The sequence below is a fragment of the Vulpes lagopus genome, chromosome 5, assembly GCF_018345385.1.
Source record: "Vulpes lagopus strain Blue_001 chromosome 5, ASM1834538v1, whole genome shotgun sequence".
Lineage (NCBI taxonomy): Eukaryota > Metazoa > Chordata > Mammalia > Carnivora > Canidae > Vulpes > Vulpes lagopus.
In genome coordinates, this window is record NC_054828.1 from 28,534,067 (window position 1) to 28,548,639 (window position 14,573).

General features: G+C 36.2%; 1 protein-coding gene across 1 annotated transcript in view; it reads left to right on the forward strand.

Moving 5' to 3' along the window:
• Positions 1-14,573, forward strand: part of TMEM131 (transmembrane protein 131) — a 230,492-nt gene that overhangs the window by 57,025 nt on the left and 158,894 nt on the right. Inside the window, exon 2 of the mRNA XM_041754105.1 lies at positions 5,106-5,167. Coding sequence (XP_041610039.1) covers positions 5,106-5,167 — 62 coding nt within the window. The remainder of the gene's footprint in view (positions 1-5,105; positions 5,168-14,573) is intronic.

Here is a 14,573-nt window from a genome sequence, read left to right on the forward strand (position 1 = left end):
CTTTCCAAGTCCTGCCTGTGTGGCCCTTTTTTTGCTTTCTGGTTATTAAAAGGTCACTTACTTTACTAGTCCAACCTCCTCCCTATGGAGGAGACCATGAAGGCTACAAAGTAGAGAATCAATGATTACAGCCTAGAATCCCAATGCCTGGTACACACACACACACACACACACACACACACACACATCCATACCCATATGACACATATTTCTACTGCTTGTTTATGTTCATTGTTTTCATCAGTTATTTTAGAAGATGTAGGGAAACGGGCAGATTGTAACATTCAGGGGAAAAAGTTCTCTACAAGAAAAAAAATCATAGTAGAGAAAGATTTGCCTTTAAAGTGAAGGTATTTTTCTGGTGTCATTCATTACTAAATAAGATAGGGAAGTAAATGAACTCAATCTCTCAACTTCTGTTTTGAAAGTGAGTGATTAAAGACCAACACATGGAGATTTTTACCCTGTATGGAAATGTCTTTGTTCCTCTTAGACATCATGAGAATGTGGGTGGTTACAGGTACCTTAAAGTACATCTTATGGAGCCCAGCTTCGCAGAGTTAATGCCTACAAAATCATAAAAGCCAGAAATGTAAATCCTTTCCTTCTTTCCTCACTTGTTATTGGAAATATATGCCTAATTTTAGAAATTAGGTTGCTTTAAGGTGTCATTAGTCATAATGCTAAATTTACTTTGTAAGTAAATAGTGATGGGTTTAGAACCATAGATTCTGGGGGGGGGTCCTTTTGCTGAAATTTATAGTCTTATCTCTAGCCACTTTTCTTGCTTAGTGACCTTAAGCATAACCTCATTGTACCTGCTTATTTAAAAATGGAACCTGTAATGTCTGGGTCATAGGATAGTTTGAAGGTTATTAATAATAATATAGTGATGATAATTATTAGATGTTGTTCTCATTCTATTACATAGGTTGCTGTTTGAACTGGGAAACATTGGGACAGTTTGGGATTCACTTAAAATATAAAATTAGGGGGAAAACTTGAGAGGAAGTAGATGTACGTTATGGTTTTGAATACAGAAATGAAGGAATTTGACTTACTTTGTTTACTTTTTTATTTTACAGCCTAACACTGTTAACACTTCAAATGATTAAATACTTATCTAGTGTCAGTTGTGGTTTTCTAAGCATAAAGTTTGACATTCTTATAACTGGCTATTTAAAGTAAAATATCTTAATTTATTTCATGCCTGAGTTGAATTCTGTTCATTTCTTCATCTTTTAAGGGAAGCTGATGATATATAATACAATATTTTCCTTTTAGGACTTTATAAAACAGTGGCTGTTACTGATTATTTTCAACTAAGGTAATTCATGTTTTTTTTTTTTTAAACCTCCTAACTAAAAATACTATACAACCAAATTATTTTGCTGCCTTATCTTTATATTGGTAAGTTCTCCTCAGTTAGCTAAAGGTGTGATCTAGCTTGATGATGGGAAGTTAGGTGATAGTCATTGTCATAACTCTAATAGCAACCTCCAAATAGATCATGTTTTGTTTCTGGTACCTTTGTACTGCTGACTAGATGGAAAGCTACTAACTAAGAGCTCCTACTTTTTTTGTCTCTTCATTTGTGAGCATCTGGCTATTTGGTTAATTCTTGTTAATTAATTGTGTTCTTACATCAATAAATCTGTCTTCAACAGGAGTATCACAAAAAGATATTTTCTAGTTCATCTAAAATCTCAGTTTATGTTAAAAGGTGGAAAAAGGGGTGGAAATGGGCTGAGTGAGCTAGGCAGAGCCTTTTACCTTCACAGTGTGAATCTGAAACCAACTACAAGCTTTCACTACTAGATAACAAACCAGAAAGAGATCATTTGTATCAACAAATGCAAATACCAGTACTTATATCTGAGCAAAAGAGGTGGGATTTCACTCACCCGCTCAGTATTTGAGTATTCTCTACATACTAAGAACTGATGGGGAATGAGCAGTGGAGCAGATTGGCACAGTGGTTGAAGATACACGAGAAATGAAGGACAGGACTTTCCCAAAATAAAATCGGGATATGATGATTAGAATAAGGGAAAAGTGATTCTTGGGAGGCTGGAAATACCATCCAGTTAGGTAATGTAATCTAATCTCACCTTGCTACTTGGCTTGCAGCTTTAGTCATACTGGAAAAGCCAGGTATGTGGGATGAGACAGTAAGCTGCTTCTGTGATGAATACTCAAAGACTAATAAAGAGGAATCAGTGAATGTTATATTAAGCTAAATGAAATATCATTGTTTCAGTTTTTTAAAAGTCAGCTTTTGTGTTTGTTTGTTTGTTTATTTAAGTAATTTCTACTCCCAGTGTGGGGCTCAAACTCAGAACCCTAAGATCAAGAGTCACATACTCTTCCAGCTGAGTCCAGCCAGGCAGCCCCAAAAGTAAACTTTTTATTTAAAAGTTTTAGATTTATATTAACATTTTAAAGAGAGCACAGAGTTCCCATTCGCCCACCCAAACCCTATTATTAAAACCTTACATTAGTATGGTACCCCTTTTTTTTTTTACAAGTAACGAATGAATATTAATATATGATTATTAACTAATGTCCATATTTTATTCAGATTTCCCTAGTTTTTATCTAATTTCCTTTTTCTTTTCTAGGATCTTATCTAAGATAACACGTTACATTTGGTAGTCCTGTCTGCTTAGGCTGCACTGGTCTGTGACAGTCTCTTAGACTTTCCTTGTTTTTGATGACTTTGACAGTTTTTTTTTTTTTTTTTTTTTTTGACTTTGACAGTTTTTAGTACTACTCAGATATTTTGTAAAATGTTTCTTGTTTGGGATTTGTCTGTTTTTCTTATAATGTGTCTGGGGTTATGTGATTTTTGAGGAGGAAGACCACAAAGATAAAGTACCATTTTTATTATGTCATATCATATGAAGGGTACATACTGTCAGCATGACATTTTGCTGGAGGATGTTGACCTTTATCATCTGACTGAGTTAACATCTGTCCAGTTTCTCCACTGTACAAATACTTTTTTCCCCCTCCTTTTCATATTGTTTTTTTTGGAAGGAAGTCCCTGTGTACATCCACATTTGTTAATGGATGAGGAGTTATGCTCCATCTTCTAGATACATAAATTATTTAGAGTTCTGCCTGGGAGTTCTGTATCTTCTACCCCATTTATTTATTTATTCAATCATTTATTTATATCAGTATGGACTCATGGCTATTAATCTTCTATTTTGGGTTGTAATCTAACACTATTGTATTGCTCAAGTTCCAGGTTTGGCCATATGCAAACTCTTTCTGTTAATTTCTGACATCCCTTTGACAGACTCTCATCAGTACAGGATTTTTTTTGGCGGGGGGGGGGGGGGTTGATGCTTATTAGCACTTGCTTACTTTCTGGGACCATAAGGCACTCCAATTTTGTGATATATATATCCTGCCCTGGTCCTAGATTGAGCCATTTCTCTAAGAAGCCCTGGTTCCTTTTATTGGAGAATGGTATTAGAACCCAAGATCCATGCATTAGGTCTACATTATGCTATTGGGGTATCATTACTCCTAGGCCCTTTCAACTGACTAAGCAAGAAAGTATGTATATGTATACTAACCCCTGCATATACACATATTTATAAATATTTCTGTACATAACTGTATATTAAATTAAGTATAAGTTCATACTGATGTTGCCAACTTGGTTCATTATCATATGAATCATTATAGCTTCTTCCCCTTGCTTTTGTGTAAACTCTTACTCCAGTAATGAGAAGTCTGACTTTCACTCTCCTTGTATTTAATTGTTCAGTTCCAGTATACATGTATAGTGACATTAGAATTGTTAATCCAAGCTCCCATGGGAAATAATTGGGGTATAGTGCTTATGTACAATTTCTCTTTCTTTCTTTCTTTCTTTCTTTCTTTCTTTCTTTCTTTCTTTCTTTCTTTCTTTCTTTCTTTCTTCTTTCGTCTTTTACCTTTAGTCTTACAGTTTCTACTCACTTTCACTTTACTTATGTCAGCACCTTTCTCTACCCTCCACTTCAGTAAGGTGGTTTCATAGATTTGTAATATAGTTAAATTATTTTGTCATTTCATTCTGGGATCCCTTGATCTCCTAAAGGATTTTTAAATTGCATACATTAGGGTCACTCTAAAGTTCTGTTTCGATGAATGCATAGTGCTGTGTATCTACCATTCCAGCGTCATACAGAATAGTTTTACTGCTCTGCAAAATTTCCTTTGCTTCACTTACTCACATCCTCATTACTCTTCCAAAACTTCTAGCAACCTCTCGTCTTTTAACCATTTCTGTAGTAGAACCTTTTCCAGAATGTCATATACTTAGAATCAAACAGTATGGAGCTTTTTATTTTTTATCGTTGAATAATACTGTTGTATAGATGTACTATAGTTTATCTATCTACTCACCTATTGAGGAACATCGTCTTGATTGTGTCCCATTTTGGGGAATTATGAATGGAGCTGCTTATACAGAATGACGTGCAGATTTTTGTGTGGGCCTAAGTTTTCAAATCCGTTGGGTAAATACCTGTGAGCACAACCACCAGATCATGTCTAAAATTATGTGAACTTTAAAAATATCTTGTCTTTGCATTGTGTGCAGGTTTTTGGAATGGAATAATCTCCTCTTGCCATTTTCCTTGCCCATTCTCCTTCCAAGTCTCTTTTGACTGTTGATTCCAAGTCCTGTCATTGCTATAAAAGAGCAGATGATAGAGAATTTTGGTTTATCATTTTTTTTGGTAATGGAATCCTCTAATAATCTTTTCCATGTGCTTGTGATATTTTCAGTTATCTGTGGGTGAAAATAATCAGCTGCATCTAAATTTGACTATTTTGTACTTTCTGGCAGTATAGCAGGAATATATTTTGCAGGTGACTTACACAGCCTATAGGTTGTTACAACTGCTTTGTAATTGGGTTGCATTGTTTTATTTGAAAGCATTTCATAGTTGCCAAAATCTTGAAAGATTGCATTTTCCTCTTTAACCATCAAGCAGTATGTTTTTAAAAATATATAATTGTATTTATTAAATTTAAGGTAAAATATTTATTTAAATCAAATTTATGTTTCCATAAAGTGATAGTATGTTTTGTTTCCTTCACAGCATTTATTCAGTCGGAGAGCATAATAGAAGTACTACGTTTTGATGATGGAGGGTTACTACAGGTAATTTTATTTTAAGTTGAAAAATTATCTCAGTGTCAAACCTTGAATAATATCCGATTGTTATTTATCTTTAAAAAATGTAACTGGTTCCTGTGAAATATATTTTATGAGCTTTATATGCAGACAGGTCAGCTGAGTCATTAGTAATAATAAAAATCTCCTTAGCTATAGGAATTATCTTTTAAATTCAATATTTCTTAGAGGGGTGTTAGGTGTTTAGGTGAGGAGAATCAGATCGGGAACAGTGGAATTAGTGGTTAGCTCTTTGAGTATGGAGCCAGTGAGTAAAACACTGTTCAGATGTTGGACCTCAGAATATTTATCTGGAGGAAGACTTCTCTAGAGTATAAGTTCTGTAGATGTACATCTATATCATCTTTCCACTTGCCATTCTAAGCCATATTTTTAAATATATTATACATAAAATTGGAATCTCGTGTCCTTCCTTTCAGACCTAGCACAGATACCCCACGAAGCCTATTTTAATCTTCTTTGCTAAAAATCAGTTCTAGAATTTCAGAGCTGAAAGAGAGAGGAAAATCATCTTAACCACTCCTCTGATTTTTTATGGCTGAGATGTTTTCCTTCTTCCAACCTGTATCATATTCTGTGCTTGTTTTATAGTACTTACCACTTTTGTAATGATAACATATGCTTTCAAGTACCATCTGTTTGGTGGCATAACTTACAATTTTCCCAAGGTTTAGTTTAAGAAAGTGCAAAAGATTCCATGACTTTGTGGTAATGGGGCCGGTATTAGAATTACTGTTTTCTCACTCCAGGTATGATTGTCTTTCTCATATGTGATGCTGCCTATAATGTGTGTATTTATTTAATTATAATTAAATACGTTACTTAAATTGTTGTAAGAAATATTCCTTGTAGCTTATAATAATGAAAGGAAACTAAAAGTTAGATTAAGGCAATAGAGAAAAAATAATTGTGCTAGAGACCTGAAATAAAATTTCTGTTTGCATTTTATCATAAATTTAGATTTCAGACAATAAACCAAATAAAGAGAACAAGAAAAAAGTAATGGGTTTTAAGGTTCTTTTTCTCTGACAATAAAGCAAGTAAGTATTCTGAATGATAACTTTTTCCCTGCTTCCAAATTTTTAAATAAGCATATCATTCATACCTTTACATAAGAGATGTTGAGAAACACAGCAGGCAGTGTCTGCATGATACTTGCAGAAAAGTCTTTGTACAGACTTTTATATTGAAAAACTGAATAAAAACTAAAGATATATAATCTCAAATTTTATAAAGCCACCTTACTAGAAAATGAGCTTAGTCTCTTTTTTCTAGTTTTTAAATCTGTTGCAAGGTGAGAACTTAGAGAACTGATAGGAATGACTATTTTAAATATCTCCCTTTAGGTGGTTTGCAGGATCTGGATAACAGGCAAATCAGGACTGAATTTCTGGAAAATTCTCCTTTCTTTATTGATTGAAGAAGGATCCATGTCTTTTAAGAACTAGACATCTAGGTTGCAAGTGGTAATTCGTTTTGAAAATTCTGGAGCTTGATTTGTGTTTTTATTGGGGGAGGTTGTCAGTCCCTGTCTTAATAGACTTGGATGTGGAAGAGTTTGACGGGGATGTGACTTGCTCATCCTCTTTGAGTTTGCTGAAATGCTTGGACAAGAGCTTGATTGAGACCTTGGTTAAGACCTCAGAGTTCTCTGGCAAAGGTAATTTTAGACAGGAACAATCTTGAGGACAGGTGGTACCAGTTGGTTATCTCAGCCACATTGAAACCTCACTAAGATTCCAGCAGAATGTCTAATGTCAAGATGCTATATATAGTGTATTTATCCTCAAGTAGCAGAATATAAGATCCTTTTAAATAGATATGTGTAAATTGTTCATTTTAATACTGAAGAGCATGTCCTAGAAATAACAATTTTGATGTTGACATAATGTCATTCTTTCTAATGATAATTTGCCAGTAGGTTAAACCATTTCTTAAACAACTCCTGGATTTCTTATGATATGATTAGAACAGAAGTGTGTACATGTAGCATTCCTATGGCAGAATATATATCAAATTTTTTTCAAATTAAATTAGAACTAAGTCAGGGAGAGAGTCAAAGCAACAGCCTGTGTTGCATTATGTAAAATGAGAATTTTGCCTGAGAGCATTGCTTCCCAAATCCTGAATTTTATGTTACATTCATGCAACTTGGCTCATAGTAACTTTTTAAGCTCTGAAAATTAATTGATGATAAGTCTGTAAAAATTGCCAAAACTCATAAAAATTTTGCTAGAAACTTTGGATTTACCTTCCTTGTTTTTTAAATATAAAATGAGGCTCATAAAAATTAAATAATTTGCTCAATCTTCACTTACTAGAGCAGGAATCCAACATCTAGTAAGTACCCAGACTTTTCTGCTTTCAAAGCTCTTTCCACAGCACCATGCATGTGCAGTTCCTCCCAGTGTATTGCCTAGGTTACCACTAGGTAATCTAATCATACTAGGTTATGATTAGAACTCACAGTAATCCTCTTAGCTCATGTTTTCTGTAGTTGGTGCTTTGGCTGTTGCCATTCCTGTTTGGCAAGGCTACTAAAATTTGGTATATAGACTATAGAAAGATGAAACAATTCCTAAGAGGAACACAGACACTGAGGATTCTGCTTCTCAACAGAAGACTCATTACCATAGGAGGTGCAGGTCAAGAAGTATCTCAAACCATCATTCCAGTCCAAACTGATCTGAGTGGTTGGCTCTTCTTGACCCATTCCTTTGATAGAATATAAGATTGAATAATAAAAGATACTCTTAAAAGCCTTTACCTGTTTCCTAATCTAACTTTCTTATAAACAAATAAAGATAAAGCCTAAGGAAAGGACTTTGTGTTTTCCTTTTTCTATCTTCCTCCATTCCAAATGCCTGCCTGCCCTTCCTTCCTTCCCCTTACCTTTGTCCCTACCTCCCTTCCTTTTTTCCTTCTTCCTTCCTTCACTATTCTACCAGAACAATAAATAGATTTTAAAGATGTTAGAAGGCAAGTTCCGTAATGTTCATGAGTTGAAAAATACATGTATGCATAGCTTTGTTTTTTAAAACTCATAACTATGGGACCACATAATTTTGTTTTCTCATTTTGGTCAAGAAACAAAAATGTTTTTTCTTGAGTGCTCATGGTATGCTCATTGGTTGTTCTCATAACTTGCAGGCATCTATTATGTGTACTCATTACCTGGCTTTCAGCTACATAAGGCAGGAATAGCTAGAACTGGTGTTTTTAAAGTATTTGTTGGAGTCCCAACTAGTTCATTAATTGGCCTCAAATTTCAGTACTAAAAGGGGTACGAGAAGAGTAAGAAGCAATTTTGATTCCAGAGCTTTTACACTTTATATTTTCCATGGCTTTGTTACCTGAAGTAACAAGGTTGCCTTAGAGGAATGAGATAAATTCCTAACTGTTGTGCTTAGAAGACAGTTCAGGTCTAAGAGATCTTTTCATACACATGAGAGATAACAGGTTCCACTTCTCTTGTGCCCCCAATATTTTAGCTGCAGGACTATGGTTAGTAAGCCAAAGTTCATATTACAGAAATAACTCTTTTCTCAGTCCTCTCAAAGGAAGGTTGAGGAAAAGATTGTGGAAAGTTCGCCTTCTATTCTGTGTTAGGTTGGTGGGGAAAGGACTACAGAGGCCTTCCTTAACTAGACAGTCATTTGCAACACACCAAAACACTCAACCGAATAAGCAAGCAAACATATGTTTGGTTGTCTAGTAATTCTCTTGTTCTTGGGTGAGCTTATATTTGTTTATTTTTTTTTAAAGATTGTATTTATTTATTCATGAGAGATGCAGAGAGAGAGAGAGAGGCAGAGACCTAGGCAGAAGTTGAATCAAGGCTCCCTGTGGGGAGCCTATGCGGGACTGGATCCCAGGACTAGGGGATCATGACCTGAGCCAAAAGCAGATGCTCAACCACGGAGCTACCCAGCTTACATTTAAAAGGTACTAATTTTTAAAGATAGCCATTGTAAAACTTAACAGGAATTATAAAGAGGCTACTGGGAATAACTTGAGCTCCTAGACAAGTTTTTTTAGTTTCTGTAACTAAATGGCTTGAAGTTGAAGCCATTGGAAGCTTTGCATTCTGGAAGATGAATCAGGTTCATTCTAGACATAGGCTAGTATAAATGGTTCTAACTATTCAGTTAGGGATCCTATATTATTGAGTTGTCTTCTAAGGAATGTAAAGATGTCTAAGAATTTTATTTCTTTTTCTTTAATTAAGGTGTTTATTGTGAGATATAATTCATACGTACATGCATAAAATGTGGGGGGGTTTTGCAAAGCAAATACCTATAAACTACTACCCCAGTTAAAAACTAAAAACATGCCAACACTCTCATAAGTTCCCCCCTGAAACTCTCTCCCAGTCACTATCTCCAAAAGTTGGCCATAGTCCTGAAATTTGTGATAATTTCTTTCCCTAGAAGTCTTACCTTCAGAGCATGTGTCTCTGAACACTGTAGTATCAGGATGCTTGGGTGGCTCAGCAGGTAAGCATCTGCCTTCAGCTCAGGGCATGATCCCAGAGTTCTGGAATTGAGTCCCACATCAGGCTCTCTGCATGGAGCCTGCTTCTTCCTCTGCCTGTGTCTCTGCCTTCTCTCTGTGTCTCTCATGAATAAATAAATAAAATCTTAAAAAAACTAAACACTATAGTATCATCTGTTTTTTGAAGTTCATACAATTTGTATTATTTTTTCCAGCTTTTTCTTAGTGTTACGTTTCTAAGATTCTCTGTGCTGTTGAGTGTAACTGCGGTTATTCGTTTTCCTTGCTGAATAGTATTGCATTATATGAATATGCCCCAATTTGTTTTTTTTTTTGTTTTTTTGTTTTTTATTTTATTTATGATAGGCAACACAGTGAGAGAGAGAGAGGCAGAGACACAGGCAGAGGGAGAAGCAGGCTCCATGCACCAGGAGCCCGACGTGGGATTCGATCCTGGGTCTCCAGGATCGCGCCCTGGGCCAAAGGCAGGCGCTAAACCGCTGCGCCACCCAGGGATCCCTTTTTATTTTATTTTATTTTATTATGCCCCAATTTGTATATCATTTCTGCTGTTGGACATTTCATTTGTTTCCAATTTTGGCTGTTATAAGTAATTGCTATCTTTTTGGTGAACATACGTATTTCTGGTAGAGTTAAGTGCAACTGCTGGGACAGGTTTTGAACCTTCTATTTTAATACATAATGCCATATGGTTTTCCAGAGTACTTGTTCCAGTTTACAGTCCCATCATCAGGAATTGCTCTGCAATATTTCATGGTTTTTTTTTTTTTTTTAAACATTCTGAAGTGTAGGTCATGGTATCTTACTGCGGTTTTAATTTGCATTTTTCTGATTCTTAATAAGGTGGAGCAACTTTTTATGTTTATTTTACCATTTGGATATCTTTTGTGAAGTCTCAGTCAAATCTTTTGCCCTGTTTAGCTTTTGGATTACATGTCTTTCCCCCTCTTGTTTGATAGGAGGTTTTTTTTTTTTATAAATCTGGATACAATTCTGGTGTGATATATATATATATATATACACACACACACACACACACATACATATACATATATATTAGAAATATCTTTTTTTAATCTTTTTTTTTTTAAAGATTTTATTTATTCATGAGAGACAGAGAGAGAGGCAGAGACATAGGCAGAGGGAGAAGGAGGCTCCCTGCGGGGAGCCTGATGTAGGACTCAATCCCAGGACCCGCGATCATGACTTGAGCCAAAGGCAGACGCTCAACAGAGCCACCCAGGTGCCCTATTAGAAATATCTTTTCTACTTGGTGGATTACCCTTTCCACACATAATGGTGACTTCAATGAACAGAAATCTTTTTTTTTTTTTTTAATTTTTATTTATTTATGATAGTCACACAGAGAGAGAGAGAGAGAGGCAGAGATACAGGCAGAGGGAGAAGCAGGCTCCATGCACCGGGAGCCTGACGTGGGATTCGATCCCGGGTCTCCAGGATCGTGCCCTGGGCCAAAGGCAGGCGCCAAACCGCTGCGCCACCCAGGGATCCCAATGAACAGAAATCTTTTAATTAATTTTAATTTTAGTGTAGTTTAAGCTTTTTTTCCATTATAGCTTATACTTTTTGTGAACTGCTAAAGAAATATTTTCTTATCCAAGGTCATAAAGATATTCTCCTGTATTATTATCTAAAATATAGAAGTTTATTGTTTTGCCTTTCACAGTTATAGCTGTAATTCTAACAAATTGATTTTGTTATTGGTGTGAGGTCATGGTTTTATTTCTCATATACATATTCACTTGTCCCAGTACACTTTATTGACTGTTCCCCAATATTTTCTTTCCCCAGTCTTCTTCAGTGACACTTTATTCATAAGTATCCATGTATGTGTGTGTTTCTGGGCTCTCTGTTGCCTCTTCTTTTTTTTTTTTAAATTTTTTATTTATTTATGATAGAGAGAGAGAGAGAGGCAGAGACAGAAGCAGCCTCCATGCACCGGGAGCCCGACGTGGGATTCGATCCCGGGTCTCCAGGATCGCGCCCTGGGCCAAAGGCAGGCGCCAAACCGCTGCGCCACCCAGGGATCCCTCTGTTGCCTCTTCTGATCTATAAAAGTGGTAATTCATATGACTTAATGTAAGATGTAAAAATGCAGGGTTTTTTTTAATATATTAACTATTACTCTGCAAACTAGCTAAATTGCTTATTGATTCTAATAACTAGTTAGATGCTCTGGATTAGGTCCATAAACTACTATAATCTGAGGCTTATAATGTGTTTCTAACTTTCCAATCCTTTTAGTTTTTAATTTTTTCTTTACTTTATTGGCTACAACCAGTATGATGTTGAATATACGTGGTATTTAGTAGGTATCTTTGACCCTACTTTGATATCTCATCTCAGAGATAAAAGCTTCAGCGTTTCACTGTTAAGTGTCTTGTTTATTATAGTTTTTCTCCACCCCCCGCATAGATCTCCTTTATCATATGTTGGGGTTCTCAGCAAGATCCTGAGACAAAGTTAAAGGAGTACTAGAGATTTATTGGAGGGCTACTGCCTGTGAAAAGTAAGGGGAAGGAAACAGGATTGGGTAGGAAGAGCTTCAGACAGTGATACAGAATCTTGACCAACTCAGTGGAGAACTCTGAACAAAGACTGCTTTTTGGAAGTATCCCACATTGGACAGAGGTTGTCAGGCTCTACTACACCTGCTGGGCCCATTCATTGGCTGGGAGTTGCTCAGAAATAACTTGGCCTTACCTCAGTTACTACAGTTGATCCCAAAGTTACTATAGTCAGGGGCTGATAGCTAGCACCATTTTTTCATAGCTAGATGGCAAGTCCTTCCTCTTAGGGAGATTTGAGCAGTATATATTAAAACTATTGATAATCAGAGGCAAACAGATACATTGTAAAAGATATTCTCCTGTATTATTATCTGAAATAATAATCCTGGGTGGCTCAGTGGTTTAGCGCTGCCTTCTCAGCCCAGGGCATGATCCTGGAGACTCGGGATCAAGTCCTACGTCAGGCTCCCTGCATGGAGCCTGCTTCTCCCTCTGTGTCTCTGCTTCTCTCTCTCTCTCTCTCTCTCTCTCTCTGTCTCTCATGAATAAATAAATAAAATATTAAAAAACACACACACACACAAAACACAACCAGAGACAAAAGAGAGAAGACCTTCAAAGAAGGCTAGAATTAGCTCACAGCTGACCTATAAACTGAAACAATAGGAGGCAAAAAATAATAAAATTTACTGAAAACAAATTAAAACTAGAATTCTATACACAGTAAAAATATCCTTATATCCTTTATGTGTAAAAAAAAAAAAAAAACATTTCAAGCAGGAACAGAGAATTTATCACCAGAAGATTTGCACCAAAGGAAATAATGGAGAATACTCTTCAGGCTGAAGGTAAATGATCTCAGAAGCTCAAAAATGCAAGGATAAAGAGCATTAAAATTAAAAATATGTAAGGGCACCTGGGTAGCTGACTTGATTTAAGCATCCGACTCTTGATTTCAGTTCAGGTCATGATCTTGGGGTTGTGGGATTGAGTCCTGAGGCAGGTTCCTCTCTCAGTGGGGAGTCTGCTGGATATTCTTGCTCTCTTCTCCCCCTCCCTTCCTCTGCCCCCACAGATGTGTGCACATGCTCTCCTTCTGTCTCTCTAAAATAAATAAAACTGTTTTAAAGATTTATTTATTTATTCATGACAGAGAGAAGAGAGAGGCAGAGGGAGAAACAGGCTCCATGCCGGGAGCCCGACATGGGACTCATCCCGAGTCTCCAGGATCACACCCCAGGCCGAAGGCGGCGCTAAACCACTGAGCCACCAAGGCTGCCCTAAAATTAATAAATCTTTAAAAAAATAAAAATGTGGATAACTAAATGAACGTATACTATATATAGCAATAATAATAGTATCTTGATGAATAGAACATGATGGTATTCTAGTATTATTAATACTAGGTCATAGGAAGCTTGGCAGCTTTTACCTGGGTCTCTTGGACCTCTAGAAATTGGGACATTTCTTTTGGGACCCAGTTGGCATGATATGAGGATCCTAAGCCACATAAAGAGCCCCCATTTGGTCCTGCAGTCAGTGGTCCTAGCCAAGTGCCCACCTACCAAGCATCATCACTTTCCTGCCACTGTAGATGAGCAGTACTTTTAAGCTTTCAGATGAATCAGCCACAACTCACATCTGGCTGCAGCTGTTTGAGAAATATCAAGTGAGATCTAACCAACTGAGTCTAGTCAGCCCAAAAGAACATGAAGGATAATAATAAAATGCTGTTTTAAGCTGTTAAACTTTGGATTTATTATGCAGCACTAGATAACCAGAACACTTAATATCACCTAATACCTGATTGGTCTGTATCAGTTTTCTTCCACCATTTCAAAATTCTTTTTCACATTTGGTTTATTTAAATCAAGATCCAAGCAAGGTCTATACATTGCATTTGGTTAATATATATCTTACGTCTCTTTTAACCCACTTCCCCATGCCATTTTTTGTTGTTGAAGAAACTGGATCATTTGTCTGTAGGATTTCCTACAACCTAGGCTGACCTAATACCATCTTCTTGGTGTAATTTAACATACCTCTCTCATGGATTTTCTATCAAGTGTTAGCTAAATACAGAATCTTTATCAGATTTAGATTAAATTTTCTTTTTTTTTTGGCAAGAATATTTCAAGGTAGTTTTTGTATGACAAAGAATATAGATTTTTCTACCTCCAGGGAAACTTTAGATCTTGGAACATCTTTAGGAATAAGTTTTTGTTACCATGAGCCCTTGTATCATACCTGAGTTAATGCTTCAAGGTGGGGGCTGGTCATCAGAAAAACCAATAATGTGGTTAGAGGGTTTGGACTTTGAACCATCC